This window comes from Rhinolophus ferrumequinum, chromosome 10 (genome assembly GCF_004115265.2).
Source record: "Rhinolophus ferrumequinum isolate MPI-CBG mRhiFer1 chromosome 10, mRhiFer1_v1.p, whole genome shotgun sequence".
Classification (NCBI taxonomy): domain Eukaryota; kingdom Metazoa; phylum Chordata; class Mammalia; order Chiroptera; family Rhinolophidae; genus Rhinolophus; species Rhinolophus ferrumequinum.
The window spans coordinates 89,195,305-89,216,681 of NC_046293.1; the positions used below are offsets into that span (position 1 = coordinate 89,195,305).

At 36.7% G+C, this 21,377-nt stretch overlaps 1 protein-coding gene across 16 annotated transcripts in view; it reads left to right on the forward strand.

Annotated features, from left to right (window-relative positions):
• The window catches only part of ERC1 (ELKS/RAB6-interacting/CAST family member 1), a 484,493-nt gene that overhangs the window by 204,936 nt on the left and 258,180 nt on the right, over positions 1-21,377 (forward strand). For 11 of the 16 annotated variants that reach the window (XM_033116427.1, XM_033116435.1, XM_033116434.1 and 8 more), the window contains one exon: positions 3,444-3,455. The exons of the other annotated variants lie outside the window; for them this stretch is intronic. In XM_033116427.1, coding sequence (XP_032972318.1) covers positions 3,444-3,455 — 12 coding nt within the window. The remainder of the gene's footprint in view (positions 1-3,443; positions 3,456-21,377) is intronic. 16 annotated transcript variants of the gene reach the window in all.

Consider the following 21,377-nt stretch of genomic DNA (forward strand, 5'->3'; position numbering starts at 1 on the left):
GTTTGGTATTTGTTAGCGAGCCCACCTCCTAGAAAGGAAGGGTACAGACAGCTAGATGATGTAGAGGCTGCTCACTTGAGCATCTTGATGAGGCTTTTTTCCCCACCGACTGCAGGGCCCTGTTAGAGGACCGGTACTTTGGAACTGGCATGAGGGTTGCTTTGCTGCAGGTGATAGTTTTTCTAGATGTCTGACTCTTAGCCCCTCTGTCAGTCCGGACTCAATAAAGAAACACTCGTGGCCCCAGAATACACTTAGCCTCCAGCAAAGAGCAGCTATGTCGTTTCCTTTGTAGATGATGCCCGCAGATGCGTTCTAACGCAGCTGGTCCAGGAGCTGGAAATTCCGGTGACGAGCTTTCAGTGTAAGGTCTGGTTGAGCGTTCCTGGAGGAGAGCTCCCAATACTGACAGGCCTAGTGAGTGTGTGTCCAGGATACAGGCTTATCACAGAGAAAGGGCTTCTTGTGGAACTTGGGACTCTTAAGTCTGGTCTTTTAATCTTTGAGACCAATATTAAATGATAATGGCTTGCGAGTTTGTTTGGTTGGAAGACTAGTAGGTAATTTTGGATGCTAGACTGCTCATTTCAGGACCTAGAACCTTTAGTGTATGTAGAGATACAAAATGGAAAAGGAGAGCCAGGATATTGTGCTGTTGCTGTGACTATTCTGAGGAAGGCAAGAGAACTGGAGATAGTTTTGTTATTCATTCATATGTATGAATACACTCACTCACTCACTCACTCACTCACTCTCTCACGGTCCAGTCTTGTAAGTATTATGAAGGAAATTTAGTGTTTTCACTTTGTGATGGTCATTTTCTTTGCTATCCATCTTTTCCAGACCTCATCTAGAACTGTTAGTCCTAGGCTTTTACATCATGATTAAACTTAAATTTTGTGAACTAGCAAGAAAACCTAACCTGTATTTACTGTATTGTTTCGGGAACTACGAACAACTGGTTTTATTTAAAAAGTATATGATGTATTCAGAGAAAGATTTGGAGCTACTTTGGTTAATTTTTTTTTTAAAGCAAGTGTGTTCCCAGTTTTGCTCAGAATTTAGGCTCAAGGTAGTTAAGTTCCTGAATTAACTGCTAAAGCAGTAACTTTTAACCTCATTTTGGTAAGTAAGGAGGATCTGTACTTCTGTCGATCAAAACCAGCACTCTAAACTGAGCTTGAACGCAGAGTGGAGTCTTTTTCTTATCATTCCAAGAGTGAGATGTAATCCAGGGTGTATTTGCATGCATGTATGTTAAGAGAAAGAACTTTTCTGCTGGTATTTGGAGAAATTAGGGAAGATAAATGCTAGGCTTAAACCTCATGGCTCAGGCATGTAGCCTTTTGAGTTTTTGATTTGCTCTTAAAGATTACTAGAATCTGAAATTTCATATAATGAAAAACGGAGTTCTTTTTATTTTTCATAAATCTTCTGAATGTGTTGGCAAGCTTGAATTAGTTTTCAGGATGATATTTCCAATTTTTGGTTTGATAGTCTTAGCAGAATTAACTGTTTTCTTAAAAAATGGACCTCATAGTTAGAAGATGAATGTTATTTTCTTGTTTTTTCTTATTCTTTTCTCTTTGACTGAAATTTTCTTTTCCTTTATTCGTTTGTGGGAACCTTACCCTTTTTAACGGTTACCTTTTGGGAAAAAGTTTTTTTACTGTCCTTGCTTAGATAGTAATTTTAATTTCTCTTTTCTTTATTTGTGCTTTTCTTATAGTATCTATCACATTCTGTCCTATAATTGCATATTATTGAGGACCCAATAAATATATATGGTAAACCATAAAGATAGAGCTTCTTTATCATTTCACCATCTTATCGTCTCACATTTCTTGCCTTTTATCTTCCCATCAAGTATTGTAAGAGTATTGTACCTGAAGATGACTGGTTCTTTATCAGGTCCTGCTTTCTTCAGCTTGCTTTCTGGGGAAGCTGTTTGTTTCTTTTTTCTTCTTCCTTGATAAATTTCTCCGATTTCATTTAAAAGAAGAATAATTAACACAGCTTTACATAGTCAATTCTGTTAGGTCACCTTCCCAGAGTTTCTTGTGGGCACAGTACCCTACAATTTATTACTACAGTTTACCTTAAGTTACCAGCTTAGTGGTTACCTTAAGTTTTCACTTAAATGTGTAAACATTAGAATTATATAGAATTAGAGTTATTTTATGTGCATATTTTTTCTCCTAAATTTATTTCCCAAAAGCTGTAGTTTAATGCCAAAGTGAAATATGACTCAGGAACAATAAAATAGGTAAAGAGATCATTAAACTTGCTCACCGTTGATAGGAATAAGCTTAATGTTTTAAAATGTATTTGCCTGTATCTTATATAAAACCTTACTTCTGTAAGATTTCAGTTCGTGTCCTTGTTGATCTAAAATTATACTAACTTACTGTGTCATAACCAGTAAAAGTGAAAAAAGATCATTGGGAACAATCATTTAGAGATTGGCCTATGTTTGACTTTGAACGTTGCATCCTACACTGTTTTATATATGCCAGAGCGACTTGGAGTTTTATAGATTCCCGTTAGGAACCGGTAAGCATCACAGAACATTTAACATGTGTCCAGGTGATGAGTCAGTATTGGGAGCATAATAGTAATTTCAGAGAGACTGATTCATTTTTTAAAAAGGTAAACTGTTTATTATTATAAAAGTCAGTAATGAACCACAGAGGGTTTGTGCTATGTAAGAATATTACGCGTGGCTGCTTTGCACCTTTTACTGCTGAGCAGTATTGGAAATGAATTGACATTTATACTGGCTTATATTCTTCATTATGACTTTTGGATTGCACCATTTGACATAGATTTTGGTAGATTTGAAATGCGAAGTATTGTTGTAATCGGGGAAAAACATTTTGTTTTCATATTTGAGAAGATTCTATCAAATTCTTCCAAATAAATTGGAGTCCTGTATTATACAGAATAATCAAAGTTGTCAGTGTTTTTCTGCTTTTGCTCGTAGATAACATGGATACAGGAAATGGAGTGGGGTGGGTGAAGGGGTGGTCAATTGGAAGGTGGGTGTGTATAGAGCTGAGCTGATGAAATTCGTGAAATCTCCATTAGCTACTTACATGAAAAGGGGGAGCAGCTAACCTTCTCTTCTTTGCCTTTCTGTTTAAGAAATGGGTTTTCTCCCCCCTGCTTCAAGAAATGGCAAATTCTAGACAAAGTTTTTTCCTTTAGAAACTTGCATTAAAGTACAGTGGTGTCATCTAATCTGAAAATACATTTGTTGAGAGTTGAAAATCTGAAGTTACTAATTTTTAGTGCCTCTGAAGAATGTGTGGCTCCTTCCCCTTTAGTCCTGTGCTCTATGTTTGGTCTATGTCTATGAATACTATTGTTTCTGAATATTGCTCTTATTAATTCTTTCTAACTTTCTCTTTCACATTTCTTCCTGGATTTGCTGTTGCCTTCAGTCTCACCTCAAGGTCAGTATGACTGTATGAAAACAAAGATATGTGATAGAGCATTGTGTACTAGCATTATCTTGAACTCTAATAAAGAACTGAAATGATAGAACATATTCCGGGAAAGCGATGGCTAGAAATCGAGTTACGAGTGCATAAAATGGCAGGAGTTTTAGGTTTACCAGAGTGGACTCAAAGGTCTTTGCTTCAAAAGACAGTGAGACTAGTCAGAAAGCAAGAATCAGACTGACCAGGTTTTTACTGAGAGAGAAATGAAGATGAAAGGAACCATTGGGGGGTGAGGAGAAAAATACTATGTATATTGTTTTCATTTAATTAAAATTTCATCGGCGACATTCTGGCTGATAATATTATATTAGTAAGGTAAAGTGCAGCATGAATGATGGAGGGAAACTTGCCACTGTATGGAATTGTATAAGAACCTTTGAATTACTTCACATAAACAAAACCTACACACACGCCTTTAAATTTTAGGTTTGTTTTGTGATTCTGCTGAATGGTAGAACTAGCGATAACAAAAACAACCACCACTACCACTATTTATGTGTGTCAGAGGCCCTATGGTAGAAGCTTTACGTCTTCATTAGTAAGTAAATTAGTAAGAGAAACTGGCAGAAAACAATTGGAAACCTTCATTTTAAAAGTTACTCATTTTGCCGTTGAAGCACGGCAGTGTAAATTAAGGTGTGAGCATTTCTGATAGAGTATAGGAAATGACATTGTTAATACCATGAGCATTTTACGTAGCAGCTCTTTTCTAAAAATAATGACGTCATATATATTTACTATTTATAAAACACCTGTTTCTTAGAAAAGTTATCAATAGCACACTCTTAAAAAAACAAAACAAAACAAAACAAAACACCTGTTTCTTTGATTCTCACAGCTAGCATCTGGGTTGACAGACTATTACTCTGATGAGGAGCTATAGTTTGGGAAAATGACTTCTCTAGGGTCAACCAACTAGTAAGTGATGGTACTTGAATTTGAAGCCGGATCTTCTCATTTCAACCTCAGGGCTCTTTATATTACATGCACTTGAGCCTAGGAATTAGAGTATGAGCCATGGAGCCCCAGATTGCTTGAATTTTCTTAGGTAGAGATCTCATCTGTGGTTTTCTCAGCTATAAAACTGGGGAAATTATCTAATCTAAAGGGTGGTTGTAAACATTGGATGAGTTACTACAGACAGCGCTTAGAACAGTGTCTGGCACAAGGCAGCAGTCAATCAGGGAAGCTAGTATGGTCACTCCTTTTGCCTTGTTCATGGAGTCCTATTTGATCCAGGATATCGTAACATAATCTCATGCATATCAGGTTCTTTAAAACACTGTACTGTTCTTACTGATTCATACCAGTGTGAGTAGAGAGTGCAAAGGAGAATCCCAATGCACAGTTGTGTATGTGTAGAAAATGAGAAAAGGACACATATTTCTTCCGTAATGGTATTTTAAGACTTCACTTTTCAAGTGCTAAAATTTGTTATTGGTAGAAAGATGAATTTGAGGCTTCTTTAAAAAGAGGCTCTCTTTCCCGTTTCTACTCCCCGATATTCCTTCTCAGTGTTTAAATTGAGGACCTAAACATATTTCTGAAAAAGTCCCCTTACCTTTGACGCTTTTAAAAATAAGCAGTTTGTGTGGGATGTATTTATTTAGAATAAATAAATAAGACCTTCTTGCATCATTACTTTTACTAATCTAATTCATGAAGGGGGTTCTTCAGTCAGATTTACACCATCCTCTTCTATTGCTCTTAGCAGATGACCTCTCCTGCTTTACCAAGTACACAGAGCTGTAGAGTAGCAGCAGTCTTGAAATTTCTATCTTCACTCATCTTTACCTTCCTTTTATTTCGGTGGAACTAATGTCCCAGCAGCTTCTTGCCAGGGCTATATCTTCCTGTTCTCTGTATTCCTTTCCTCTTACCAGTTTTCAAAACCTTACTCCATAAATTAAATCCTCCTTATTTCTGTTCTGTTCCTTTCCACGGACTCTCCCAAACATAAAACATATCCTAGTTTCCCCATCCTTAAAAGAAATGTGAATCATCCTCCCCAGTGTCTTTTCCTTGGCTTCAATTTACTACAGTATCTTACTTTTACCTTCTAGTTTTTCTTTTCTGTTTATTTGCGCAGTTTTTGAAAGAATCGTTTATTCTCGCTGCCTCCACTTTCACACTTCCCACTTATTTCCCAAACCAGTGTAATTTGGATTCCTCTCAGTGTTGTGCTCAGATTGCTTCAGTGATGTACTAGGTACCAAATTCACTGACCCTGTTTGTCTTGGGCCTACTGACAGTGCTGGCTGTTGGATATTATTCACTGTCTCCCTTTATTCTAGAAACTCTTCTTTTGTAGTTTGTGACATTGTTTTATGCTACAGCTCTTACTGTCTCACTGACATTTTTCAGTCTATTTTGCATTTTCTCTTTTACATATTTCTTAACTATTGGTATTTTTCATGTTCTCTTGAAAAATTCCTTTCATCTACATTATTGGTCACTTGCCTTCTTATCACCAAAGATTTTGTTTTGTTTAAATTTGTATGGAACTCCTATTTCTAACAAACTTACTCATTGCAGAAGGAATCTTACAGTTTTTGCCATAAAAACAACAAGCACACTGTATTTTAAAAGTGATTTTCCCATATTCTACTCTAAATATTTTCTCTACATATTATAGTAGAATAGTATGGGTTACCACTTAAGTAATTCCAAGTCTGAAGTTATTTGGAAATAATAATTCCAAATCTGAAAACAATTAAGCTTTAGTAGAAAAATATCATGAAGGCTTTTTCTTTGTATTTGGAGAACTTTCATCTCTAACTTAGGATTTATGTGGACTCATATTTTTACTGGGACGTTTTATCACTTTGTCCCATATTTTGTCTTTTGTACGACAGGTTTTAATCTAAGCGTTTCTAAATAAAACTTCTGAAATTCTTCTGGAAAGGCTCAAGAAGAATTTGGCCATGGAAGTCATTAGTGTACACATAAATCTCTGAGTTACAAATTATGTTAATTATAATATTGTTAGCTGGTTCAGTTTAATAGTTTTTATTGTAGCAGTCAATGCCATTAAACTACTTATTTCTAAATAAGTTTATTTTCCAAGGAATACAAAATGAAACAGGTTTTGTTTTTCCAGTGGCAAAGATCATTTTGTTAGTAATATGGAAAAAAGCCTCTCTTTATTCCGATTGGAATTTAGAAATACACACACACACATACACACGCACATACACATATAGTGCATTTCACTATTTTAATTATGGTTTTGCCAAGTCTAATTGAGTAGGTCATCAAGAGAACATAATTTATTATTGATGGTTTAAGATTGGATTGGATATTTGGGTGACTTTATTATATGACCTTGGGTGGCATACTTCACCCTTCAGTGCTTATTTTAACCACCTGTTTTGTGTTACTAGTGATACTTGACTGTAGTGTTTGTATTTTAGTGTCTCCACTAAACATTTACATTTTCAATAAATGTCTTTGTTGTCTCTTTTCCTCCCTGGTCTCCTTCCCTCCCTTGTCTGTCCCTCTTTCCATTCGGTACGGAGCACAGAGATTTTATTTAAAGTGAGGATAACTGAACATCCACACTCTGTCCTTAAACATATGAATCTCCTTAGTTCCTGTTTAGTGACATGAGCCCCGGAAAACAAATACAAAAGAAATAATTCCATGTATAGATAAAGAGATATGATTCGGTTCAGAATTCATCCTTTTTACCATAAAGCAGCACCTTTGGATAGACATTCGGGAAGTGAGGCCTAGAAATGTCATTTCTTTCTGTTTCTTTGACTCTTAGATCTAAACAGATTGAGCTCAATATTATCATCACTTGTGTTGTATTTAGCAGTGACTGTTGCAGACTTGTCTTCAAGACAAATGTTTGGCATCTGTGGGATACTACCTAATAATTTCAGTAAGATCAATGTCCCGACATTGTTATGCAACGAAAATTAAATACTCTATGTTTTGCTCGATTACATTCCTATTGTTACAGTCTCTTTCATCTAGTTTAATGAAAGACTTCTGCACTGATTTCTAAAATCTAACTTGGTCAAACAGCCGTATTTCTCTGATTGCACAATTTAGAAGCACTCTTTTCGTTATTGACTGACACTGGTCACTAAAACCTCCTAAGATACCATTCAAAAAGCTTTATTTTGAAAGTTTAATTTTTTTTATTTTTATTTTGTAGCCAAAGTGTTCAGGACTTTATAGGCCCCCGAGCATTTCTGACCTGTGAGATCTGTTTATAAGGAGATTGATTATGGACTTGAGTTTATCATCTAGGAGAATGATCTGTTGTAATTGCATTTTTTGCTTCCACTTGTCATTCCTTTGACTTTCTTAAACAACCTTATTGTTTGAGGGTATTTCCTTATTTGTTTTCCTTTCAAGCAGTTCTATTGCCTCGTGTTTTTGTCGTAATAGGTCATGCTAGCACAGGGTAGCCTCATGCTCTGTTAACTAACTTTTCCTGAAATAAATCTAGTGTTATTGTTTTGAGTGATTCATTTTGGTAGAAAAAAATGTGTGAACCCAGAATTGTGCCGATCTACCTAATTCTCTACTGAAAAGTGTTGTTTCATGCGATCATGCATTGAGAAGTGTAAGTGTTGTTTTTCTAGATAACAATTGTAGGCAACTACCTGGTATTCTGTAGATGAGCCAAAGGTGGCAAATTCAATAGAAAAATGAAGAAGGACTAATTTTACAGTTAGTCAAAATTTGAGTTTCTGTAAGTTGCCAGATTTAGCAAATAAAAATATGGGGTGCCCAGTTAAATTTGAATTTCAGATCTACACTGAATACTTTTTTACTATTAATATGACTTATAAATATTGGGGCATCCTTATAACTAAAGTATTTGTCATTTATCTGAAATACAAATTTGTCTGTACGTTCTGTATTTTATCTGACAAACTTAGTTTCAGCCTTCCGAATCTCATTCTTTATCTCACTTCAAATCGTAACAGCTCTATAAAGTGAATGATATTTCCCATTTTACAGATCAGAAAATTGAGGTTCCAAGGAGTTAGGGAACTTACTCAGGGTCATAGCTACTAGTCAGCAGAGCCTAGGGTGCAAATCCAGTATCTCTGATTTTGTGTTTCCTGCATATTAACTATACTTTCATCTCTTTCTGGTTCTGTACATCCTTGTGAGGTCAGAAATAAGTAGAATATAATACACCTTTAAATATATGTTTTTAGCCCCTCGGAGTATGGGGCAGAAAGTTGGCTTAATCGTGTTATTCTTAGATGGGCATTGGTGCTCCTTCACCATCTCCAGCCTGTTGTGTGAGACGCCCTTCAGTGTCGCCTGCATTAGTGACGAGTGTTGCCCTGTTGGTTTGGGCAGCACATCCAGCCTGGCCCAGGCAGAGCTCCACAACATGACTTACCTTTTAGGTGTTAGGTAATGTGATTCATTTGGTCTGGGACTTAAGAACAGTGCTTCTCCAACTTTCATGTCATACATACTCAATGGGAGTTTGTTCAAATGCAGTTGTAATTTGGTGGTTTTGGGTAGAGCCTGGGTGTCTGCTCTTCTGAAAGCTCCCAGGTGGTACAGATGCTGCTGGCCTAGGGAGCATGCTTTGGATGACAAGGCTTTAGGACAATAGCTGTGAGTTAACATTGCAAGAATTGATTTTTCCTCCTTTTTAAAAAAAAATTCACACACATCTAACATTATCTCTGTTGATTTCCCTATACCAGCTCCTATTCGAACTTTTTATGAAAATCATTTCCTGTTGGTTTCAGGATCAGGCTACCCTTGCCTCTGGTGAAGGCCCTCTGAGGTGTGGTACTAGATACAAGAGTCAAGTTAAAGTTCCAGAATATTAGAGCAAAATTGCTGTTTTCGTTGGCGCCCATTATCATGTTCCTTTATAAAAACATATTGAGCCATATAACAAAGTGACAAGAAATTGAGAGTGGAGCAGGGGAAGGAGGAGTAGTAAGTCACAAGCTTCAAAACAGTTGTCTACTTGAGTATGGATTATACTTTGACAGAAACCTTCCTTCCAATCTCGTTTTCTATTGATTATATGACTTCAGGGTCTCAGAATGTGAGATTGTGGACTGGGAGAAACGGATGAGAAAATCAGTATTCTCAACTGGCACTAACAGATCTTTAAGGTGATTTGGTCTATTGGCATACATGTTGGTATAACTTTCTCATTAAAAAAAAGAATTAAGCTAAAATATTTATCCATCATTGGTGTTTTCTTTGTCAGTGAAGTTGTATTACTTTAGCCATCTGGTCTTGTCCGGGATGACAGATTTTAGAGCATAATAGCAAAGATCACTAAAGTAGTTTATTTCTTTTCACAAGTAGATTTCATATTTAAGGTACAAGTCTAATGAAATTGAGGAACTTGACGTTTGTCATAGACAGGAAGAAATGTACCTGCTTAAATTTTATTCACTTGTTTTCCTTCATTACTGTGGGGTTATTTTGTTTCTGTTGTGCTAGGGATATTTGCCAGCAATGGTCACAAAAGGCGTTGTTCAGATGCTACAGCTACTTATTAGATTGGTGCGAAAGTAATTGCTGTTTAAAAGGTTAAAAATAATTGCAAAAACCACAATTACTGTTACATCAGCCTAATATTTTTTGTCTGGATATTAAACATTTCAGTGGTAGTTATTATGAATTTCTAAACTCAAAAATCACGTAAGAAGAGTGTTAAACTTAACTGTTTTGAAAGTGGTAGCGAAAATTGATTCCCTTCAAATGTGATTTCAAAATTGAGATGTAAAATGGAAAGTTATTTTCCAAGAGAACTAGAAACAAGAAAGATGAGTTTGGGGAAATGGTCATGATGATCTAGTTTGGAGATTATCAAAACAACTTTTATAGGATGTGTTGTGAGGAAAACTCACCGTAGGCTATCATTACCTAATTATAAAGGAAGTTAAATATAAACCATACTAGCTTGTCTGTTCTCATCATTAATGCAACTGTACGGCCCATTCAAAATGAATTATTTTCTTCATTACTGTAAATATATCTGACTGTCCACCCCCCCATGTGATTCCCCTTTGGTTTGTTTTTCCAAACTTTTGGAAATCTGACTGGATCACGTCCCTACAAAAGTCTTACATACTTAGAATAAACTATAAATTCCTTGCTTAGTGTGATGTAATTCCTTTCTTGTAATTCTACTCTGCTCCTTCAACTTGAAGCTGTGGTCACACTACTTACAGTTTCCCCCACATGACACATTCTCCTTTTCATCAGGGCTTTATTCATACTGTTCTCTCTGCCTGTACTACATTCCCTGCCTACTCACCTGGGCAAATCCCTGAGGAAAGTTCATATATCACTTTGCAGAAAGCTTTTCCTGATCACCATCATCTCCCTACCCCCGCACAAGGTTAGCTCCATTTCCTTTGGACTCTGACAGCACTGAGTGTGTACTGTAGGTGCTTGCATGCCCAGGAGGTATTGGAAAGCAGGAACTAGTTTTATTCATGGATTTCTGTCCCTAGTTTTTGATACGTGGTTTAATAAATAATGAAAATGTAAAGAATTTAGCGGACATCAAAGCTTAGACAAATGTATATCCTCTTGTATTCCAGGGCCCATTTCTCCTGGGCAGTGCCTTAAACGTACAGTTTAATTAGTTGGTGATCCTAATTCCACACTTTAGTGAGATCATTCTTCTTGACTTGTAACGTAGCATTTGGTTTAGTTTTCTGGCAACCATATGGTTTCGAGGTAGTTTCTTCTAGATGTAAAATTATTCCCTGCCTCTTTCTGCTAAACCTTTAGTTCTTTTTGGGCTGTCCACATAAAGTTAAAATAAAATCATAGTGTCTTACATTTATTTGGTATCTAATAGTTTATAACACACTGTTCACCTCCTAATGTAAATGAACAAATTCTATGGAAGAGCTAAAGGCTTATTCTGTCACACTCATCGTTTCAAGTGGAAAGTGGTAGCTTTTCAAAAGACAAAGTGCACGGAAATGCTCCTAAGAGTTGGAGCTCGCTTTCAGTAGAGTTCTGTTGAAAAAACTGAAATGACAACTTTGTGGTTGAGAGCCTGCGTCCAACCAACTGACCCATCTGGCCACCCAGAGCTCAGTGGCAGCTCATTGACTTCATTCTAGTTGCGGAGGGCACAGCTCGCTAGCCCATGTGGGAATCGAACTGGCAGCCCTGTTGCCCAGAGCTTGCGCTCCAACCGAGATGAGTCCTGGGAAAAACACACTACTGTTACCCAATAAAAAGTCCTGGAACAGGACTTTATTCCCCAATAAAGTCCTCTTCCCCTTCCCCAATAAAATCTTAAAAAAAAAACACAAAAAACTGAAATGAATCAATGTGGGAATGCCAGGATGTGCTGCCCTTTTGGAGAGAGGAAAACACTGGAGGATGAACTTTGTTAAGAACAAAGGAAGCTAAGTGAGGTACAACTCGATAAAACAAGGGGTTTTCACCTTTTAATTTATTTTTATGTATTCTGTAAACTATCTTCATCCAGTATTTGGTGTCAAAGATCCAACTGAATAAGCAATTTTTGTTTGTAATAGCACAGACGTTAAATATATAGGGGTTACAGTCAGGCAGACCTGGGCTTGAACTGATTCTGTAATGTGTACAACTATAATTTTGGGATAATTACTAAATTTTATTGACGGTTTGGTCTTTTCAGCTATAAAGTGCAGTTAATAAAACCTCATAAAAATGTTTTGAATAAGATGACAAATGAGGTAATGTAGTGATAAACATTAAGGTGCTTGGTGTATAATCAGTAATTTTTAAAGGTTATTGTAGTATTATACATTTATTATAGTGCTAGATTTAGATTTAAAAATGTAACACAGAACATTCAGTAACACACACAAACACACACACACACACACACACACACTTACCGCCCACCTACCAAGTGGTAAAAGAAGCATATTCTGTGATTCTCTGGAGGTTAATATAATGAGGAATTTAGATATTTATATGTTAAAATATAATAAGGTAAATGTGTTTGTTGGCAGGGGAGAGAATGGATGTTACTAACCTCTGACAGTGTGCCAATCCCTATGCTAAACACTGTCTTATTTATTCTTCATAACAACTCTGAGAGAGAAGAGTATTGTTCCTGTATCACAAATTAAAAAGATTTTTTTTAAAACCCTGAAGTTTACAGACGTTAATGGTCACAAAGGTAATGAACAGTGAATCAGTATTTAATCCAGGGTTCTCCAAGCGTCAACACCTCTGTTTTTAACCTCTGTGTCACTGTGTTCCCAGCAGTGGTCCTGACAGGTCACATCCCTGTCAGATCATGAGCATGTTCAGAGATTTACAAATTTACCGTGCAGATGTTATGAGTTTGTATTTTCATTTCAGTTCCAATCAGAACCATAATTTATTTCCATATTTTGGGTCATCTGGGTGAACATGTAGTACTTGAGCGGCGTGTGTAGTTGCATTATCCATTTGTGTGGTTATGATGCTGATGTCAGGTGTTACTGCTGTGCTTCTCATGAGCCCGGGAGAAAAGGGCGTGACGGGCTCAGTATACAGAGTTGCTTTCATTTCAGGCAGTGTTGAGATGATGTTATAATGCCCGGTGTGAAACAAACTTGTTTTCAGCAATTTGATAAAGAAAAGCTTATGACTTTAATTTGATAAAGAAAAGCTTATGAATTTAATCTTCTTATGACTTAAACTTGGATCATACCGTGTTTCCCCCAAAATAAGACCTAGCTGGACCATCAACTCTAATGCATCTTTTGGAGAAAAAAATTAATATAAGACCCGGTCTTATTTTACTATAAGACCGAGTATAATATAATATCGGGTCTTACATTAATGTTTGCTCTAAAAGACACATTAGAGCTGATTGTCTGGCTAGGCCTTATTTTCAGGGAAACATGGTAGTTGTAAATACAATGAGTGCACTGTGAGCAGTGATTTCATTGCATATTAACTTCGTGTTGATAATTTGAACTTCATTGTGATTTTAGTTTTCCTTATATTTAATGTGTGAATTCTAGATTTAATATTTGAGTATTTTTAAGTATTATAATTTACGAACATAGAATCTAGAAAATATTTTCCCTTAGAATTATACTATGACATACTATACTGTAGTTCAAATGCAGACCTTCAGTCATGGGGTGAAGCCGTCTGCTCAGGGGGGTGCTGGAAAACTGCCGAGGTGCTGCCATCTGAGCTTCATCTTGAAGGACGAATACATGTATGCCAGGAAGAGACAAGACAAGGGAAAAGGTGGGGGCTTTAAGACATCGGAAAAGGCAAAAACAAAACCACCCCCAAACACAAATCTTACTGTGTCAAGGAGTAATAAAACATAGATGATTATTAAGGACCTTTGGTGCTAATTCAGCAAATTTGGATTTTATTATGTAGTCAGTTTGAATCCAAAAGTACCCCAAAAAGCACAGGAATGTAAAACTAAACTTCTATAATTCAATTACATACTGAATTTTTAGAAATTCATTATGATTTACATAAAATCAGAGCTCTGTTGCCCCTTGGAAGTAGAATGTAAATATTTTTGTAGTGAAAATAAATTGCCCGGGAAATTTTTGGATTTATAAGTTAAAATTTTGAATTTTTTGCCCTTTTTCCTCTAGACCCATCCTTTATTAATGAAATCAGAAACTTTAGACTTTATTCTTTCCTCCTATTTCAGTGGAATGCTTTAGTAATTGTCTTCTACCCAATCGATTTTCATGTATTTTAACTAAAATTTATAAAGAAAACCACTTATGAAGTTTTCTAATCACTAGCATTTAATTGCACCAGAAAAAACTGTCACCATTATCTATTTAATGTATCTGCTTATTATTAATGCTTTTGTTAATGCCTGGATTCCCACAGTAGCCTTTGACTATTACCTCTGCATTATGCATATTATAGTAAAATGTCCAATCTAAAATAGTTTTTAACCTGAGTCCTATGAAATCACCAGATGAAACAATGTGGATGGTATAGTCTGTCTGCATATACAATTTAATATACTCTTGTGCAGTATGATTAAACTGTAGCCTTCAGAGCATTCATCATTAACATAGCCTTGGGGGCAAGTGTAAATAGACTAGTATCTACAAAAACACTTTCAGACAAAGAGGGAAACAAGACAGCAGGCAATAAAAAGCCTTATGTGTTTCATTGTTCTGTTCCTGCTAGAACATTATTTTTCCTAGGTCAAGGGGCCAGCAACCTCCATAGTTCTGACTTCCACCAAGAAGAAGAGTTGGATCTCTGCTCGATTCTGTGAGGCCTCAAGCATACAAATAGAAAAATATGAAAGAGAAAAGAAAATTAAATGAAGGAGAAGTGTTGGCGAAAATGAATAAAATTTAAAAGGGAGGAAAAGAGGTGGGGAATGAGGATATATATGTTTATTTTTCTTAGTATGACAACTTTACTCAAAAGTCTAAGGTTGTATGTCCTGTTTTAGACAATGATTGGATGGAATCAAGCTAATGCGTAAAAGCAATGGATGCTTTCCATAAAAATGTTTGATGCTTTTCCTCTGTCATTTTGAGTAAATCAGGGAGAAATCCAGAGTGAACAACATTGAGCAGCATCCTCCCCTACTTTTTAAAAAAAGAAGATAATTGACAGTATATTTATTCTATCATAGGTTCAAAAAACCAAGTCAATGTTTAAAGGCAGGGATTTTCTTTGGTTCTGTGTTTCTCTTCTGCATACTCAAAGTTCTTGGCCCAATACAGTCGTAGCATTGTCATATCCTTCGTCAGTTTTTTTAGACTTTATACATTGATTTTGAATATATCAACAGTGCTAGATTCTTATCTTTACACAATTTGGGAAACAGGCAATGATTGTGGTAATAAAACAAGTCCACAAATTATACTATGATAAGTGAGAATGGTCTCTCTGGTTGTCTTTTCCTCTGGTGTGGTGCCATCCCTAGGCAGTGTTGTTTCTTAGCTTTGGGGGATTGTGTCGCTCTTATGGCTACAGTGAAACTTGCCTCTTTCCTATGCGTGTAACTCTGTGGAGTTGATTATGTGTTAGAATGCTCCAAAGTGGTTTTAGTGACGCTGAAAAATACAGTGGGACCCTGCCTACCACTTCCTGTCCCCTCAGTCCATTTACTCTGCTTGTCTCCCACACTGACAGTTCTTGGACCATTAGGACCTTGATATAGCAGCATACTACTTTGTTTTCAATCTCTTCTGTCCTCACTTCCTTCCTTACCTGGCTCAGATTTCATGGTCCAGCAGTAGAACCACCCCCTTCTAAACACCCTTAACTTATTTGTCTCTCTCGCTCTTCTTTCTACTTGCCTTGCAAAACCCCAGTCAAAAATCACACAGCTGTGCTGACTGATCTCACTTTAAATTTGTGGCCACATATCTCAAATGTGCTCCCAATTATACAGGCATTCTTAATACAAATGCCTATTAAATTTGATTTCCCATTCTCAGAGGGAAATTATGTTATACTCCTTCTCAAATTTACCCACATCCTACCCTCCCACTCAAAGCTGCTGACTTCATATTACATTGAGAAAATGAAAATAATTGGATGTTATCCACTGCATCTTCCCACCATTAAATCTACCAGTTTACATGCATCTGTACCTATGTGCTTGACCTCTTCTTTTGCAATCGTGTCAGTGCTCCTAAGTTCAATTCTATCACTTTTTCTCTTAATTCCATCTTAGTTCCCAGATTACGGGTGCTTCTCTCTCAATTATCCTTCTCTCCCTTCTATTTTCACAATCTTGCTCTCTCCTGGTTCATTATCACACGCATGCCTTAAAATTTCCACCTTCCATTTTAAAAAGTCCTTCCTTGATGTGATGATATCCCCTTTTAGCTGGCACCCCATTTCTCTCTTAACAAATCTTGCTAAAAGAAATGACTGTAATTGCTATCTGCATTTCCTTACCTTTGTTCAAGTTAATCAAATCGAGCTCCTGTTTTCATCTATTTTTAAAAATCTATTTTTATCACTTTTCTGAAACTGCTTTTGTCAGGGTTATCAGTAATATAAATGCACATATATATGTGAGGTGTGATCAAACAATATGGTGAATGTTTAAATAAAAAATTTTATTACAGTATTCTCCCTCAAATATGCCCCTTTGCTTCGAACACACTTATCCCATCGTTCTTGCCACTTTCTGAAGCAGATCTGGAAGTCCTCTTTTGTGAGTGTCTTTAGTTGCACTGTCATGGCTGCCTCCATGTCCCGAATCATTTTGACTTTGGGGAAGAGCCAAAAGTTGCACGGTACCAGATCCTGTGAATAAGTTGGATGAGGACACACCGTAATCATTTTAGTTGACAGAAATTGCCATACCAGAAGCGATGGGTGACACCCAGCGTTGTCATGATAGAGAATGACTTACGGCACACTTTAAAGCACACCTTTCAACCGTAGCTCACACTCAACTGACTGCACCGAACAAAATGAAACTTGTCACACACTGTTACTGAGGTTTGACGCGCTGCTTCCCATATTGAAGTTCCCTGCCTTTCTGTTGGATGGCACATGGCAGCAGCATTCACTGTATTTTGTGATCACAACAGAAAGGTTCTGTGTCAAACATCGCTTCTGCTACAGCAATTTCTGTCAAATAAAAACATTATGGTGTGTCCTCATCCACCTTATTCACCAGATCTGGCACCATGCAACTTCTGGCTTTTCCCCAAAGTCAAAATGACCACGAAAAGTAAACATTTTGAATTGACTCAGGACATGGAGGCAGCCATGACAGCACAACTAAAGACACAAAAGAGGGCTTCCAGAACTGCTTCAGAAAGTGGCAAGAACGATGGGATAATGGTGTTTGAAGCGAGGGGGAGTATTTTGAGGGGGATTAATGGCAATGTGTCTTCTACTGTAATATATATATATTTTTTAATTTAAACATTCATTGTATTGTTTGATCACACCTCGTAGGTAGTATTGTGAAGTTTTATATCTAAATTTTTATATTAAATGAATGTGAATGGAGTTATTCTTGGGACAGTAGAAGGAGAGGGAGAGACAGTATTGTGTGTGTACACAATGTATAAATTCTCTAATGTAACATTTAATACAGATGTTTATAATATAGATGTTTACATATAACATATACTTTAGCAATATCATTTTGCTTCTAGTTGGTGTATTTTTAGCTGTCTAGCTTAAACTTCTGTTCTCCAATTAAAACACAAATATCTGGGTCAAATTTGATATTTAGTACATATTTCTTTAAACTTGACAATAGTACTGTTCTATTTTTTTCTTAAATTTGTATGAGAGTTTTTTATAGTAGGGTAACATTACAAAAACCAAAACAGCCAGTGAAAGTGTAGTCTCTCTGACAAACATATTGATAGTTACTAGATAGAGTGAAAATAAGTTTTGAAGAAGGAAAAGAATAACAATTTCTTTCCCAGTTAATTTTCTTAGGTGTTTGAGAGATAAGGAGAGTATTCATTTTTCTATGCTTACATGGTTGTGGAATGTTAAACAAACTGTATTTTACTTCAGAGACATGTTTTGGGTAACTTTGTCAATAGAGAAGATACACTTTCCTTTTTGTGCATTTGTTCAACAAATATTTAATGAACATGTATACACTAGGACGAACTATGCTAAATATATCAGACATGGACCTTAAACTCTTGAAAGGCATTTATATAGGTGTAAGACGACGTGAACGTGGATCGCTCTAACATGGGGAGCAAATTAACATGTCATAAGATGTATTTAGTTACAGTGGTGTGGGAGTTGGAGGGGGCGGTCAGTAGGAGTTATGACCTAACAGATTCACCTAAATTTGCATTTGGATTTTAAGAGACAGAGGCTGGGGAAACATTACCAGAGCAAATCGGGGCAGGGCCTGCCAAACATAGCCTGTGTAGTAGACTGGTGCTTCTTAAACTTCAGTGTGCATTTGGTATCGCATGGAGATCTTGTTACAGTGCAGATTCTGATTTAGTAGATCTGGTGTGACCCTGAGAATTCCATATTTTTAACAAGCTCCTAGGTCATGCTGACATTGTGAGTTTATGTATTGCACTTTGAATAGCGAGATGGTGGACCACATTTTATAAAGCTTCTTGTGCAGAGACCAATAGAGATTAAACGGTTTCCTTTTCCATCTTTGCTTTTCTCTCTTCTTACACTTTAATTTATTCATACCTATGTGGAGAGAGTTAAATCTATTTATCATCATTTCATTGTTTATTATAATAGTGGGGAACTGTTGAGAGTCTGATTTTAAAGGATTAATTCATTTATGAAGCAGTCTCATTTCTCTACTTTTCCTTCTTGAAGAATAATAAAAGAGGTAAGTTTATTTTGAATTTAATTCAAATTAATTAATTCAGGTACAACAGAAGCCTGAGAGAGTTAAAAAAATATATGCTAAACCATTAAACCTTTTCTTTCTGGTAGCACTTTAGGTGTAGATTTACTCACATATTTTGATTTTCTTGTGAACTCAGTTTTAAATCAAATTACATAACGATCTATAAGTGAAGTGAAGGAAATTCCATGTTTCATAGATTCTAATGTCTCAGAATATTTGTTCTTAAATATATATATTCAAGAAACACCTCTCTCTCTCTTTTTTTTTTTTTTTTTAAGATTTTATTGGGGAAGGGGAACAGGACTTTATTGAGGAACAGTGTGTACTTCCAGGACTTTTTCCAAGTCAAGTTGTTGTCCTTTCAGTCTTAGTTGTGGAGGGCACAGCTCAGCCCCAGGTCCAGTTGCTGTTGTTAGTTGCAGGGGGCACAGCCCACCATCCCTTGCGGAGTCGAACCGGCAACCTTGTGGTTGGGAGGATGCGCTCCAACCAACTAAGCCATCTGAGAGCTCAGCGGCAGCTCAGCTCAAGGTGCCGTGTTCAATTTTAGTTGCAGGGGGCACAGCCCACCATCCCTTGTGGGAGTCAAACAGGCAACCTTGTGGTTGAGAGCCCACTGGCCCATGTGGGAATCAAACTGGCAGCCTTCGATGTTAGAAGTACGGACCACCAGGCCCTGAGCCACCAGGCCGGCCCCAACACCTCCCATTTTTATTATTATCATGTTTTGATGATACTGCCGTTTGTGTCCTTTCTCCCAAAACAAGCGTTGAAAAGGATGTTAGTGAGGCAAGAAAGTTGTGTGTATTCGTCTGCTGTAGTTCATTTGTGATTTCAGAACTATGTATGAATTCATGCTCACATGTGCACACACAGAATGCAAGGAGGTGGTGAAGCAGGAGAACAGGAGAGGGATTGACTTAATCCTCTCACAATTTTCTATACTTTTCTTGGTTGCCTGACTTAAATAAAATCATTTTATTTTAATATTTAATTATTCTTTAGTCTGTAGAATAAAAGTATAAAAATAATAGGCACAAAACTAAGTTGAAGAAAGGAAATTGAAACATGAAAAGAAAATGGATTAGGAAATGGAAAATTAAAAACCACAAAATATATATAAATAACAGAAACTCAAATGTGGCATTCTGGACTACTTTCTATTTAATCTGATATAGATGAAGATTCTATTTTGAGAGACAATCATGTCACTAAAAAAAAAAACAAAAAAAAACTTTAAAATATTAAAAAATACATATATTTTATGTCTATTGTAGAAAATGTAGGAACTACGGAAAATTATAAAAACTTAAAATCTTAATTTTTCCTATTTAATTTTTTATATTTCTTGATTATGCATGTGCGTATACATGAAATATGTTTAGGACCCTGCTCTGTATTCAGTATTACTGAGCATTTTGTCATGTCTTTTTGGAGTTGATGGAGGTAAGCATTAAAATTATATGCGCAATATTGTGAAGATCAAAACAATCATTTTTAAAAAACCCACACACACAACTTGGGTAGTGGTCGGAATAGGACAGGGGCAATGGATTTTTTTTTTTTTTGACTTCCTAGTTTTTTGTTTGTTTTTATTGGGGAAGGGCAATAGGATTTTATTGGGGAACACTGTGTACTTCCGGGAATTTTCCAAGTCAAGTTGTTCTTTCAATCTTAGTTGTGGAGGGCGCAGTTCAGCTCCAGGTCCAGTTGCCGTTGTTAGCTGCAGGGGGCACAGCCCACCATCCCTTACCAGGAGTCGAACCAGTAACCTGTGGTTAAGAGCCCCTGCTCCAACCAGCTGAGCCATCCGGGAGCTCAGTGGCAGCTCAGCTCAAGGTGCCGTGTTCAATCTTAGGTGCAGGGGGCACAGCCCACCATCCCTTGTGGGACTTGAGGAATCGAACTGGTAACCTTGTTGTTGAGAGCCCGCGCTCCAACCAACTGAGCCATGTGGCTACCTGGGATCTGAACTGCAGCTCATTGACTTCATTCTAGTTGCGGAGGGCACAGCTTGCTGGCCCACGTGGGAATCAAACTGGTAGCCCCGTTGCCCAGAGCTCACGCTCTAACCAACTGAGCCACCTGTCCGCCCCGGGGCAATGGATTTTTAAATTCTCTTTCCTGAAACACAACTAAAAACACTGGCCTAATTCTATGAATGGGGGGTAAAGTTAAGATTTAAAAAAATCATTCACTCTCACATATAATTATGATAAAAAATGCTGAAGAATGAAGTTGGCTTTAATTGGATTAAGTTTAGCCTACAATATTTGCCTTTTGCCATAAAATAGTCAAGTGTTTTTAATTAGGTTCCTTACTCCTTGTGTCCTACTGCTGCGAACAACCAGGCTCTGCTGGTTGCCAGCACCATCTGGAATAATTCACAAATGCAAGGTGAAAAGAATTTATACACTATTAAATTTTTTCTCTCTCTTAAAACAGAACAAAATCTTTGCATGTAATAAACCAATGTTCTGAGGAATTTAATTTTGAAAAAGAGCAGTTTGATTCATGAAAACAATATTTTGTCTTTGTCTTTTTTAATGTAAGGATCCCAATATGTTTTTTCCATTGGT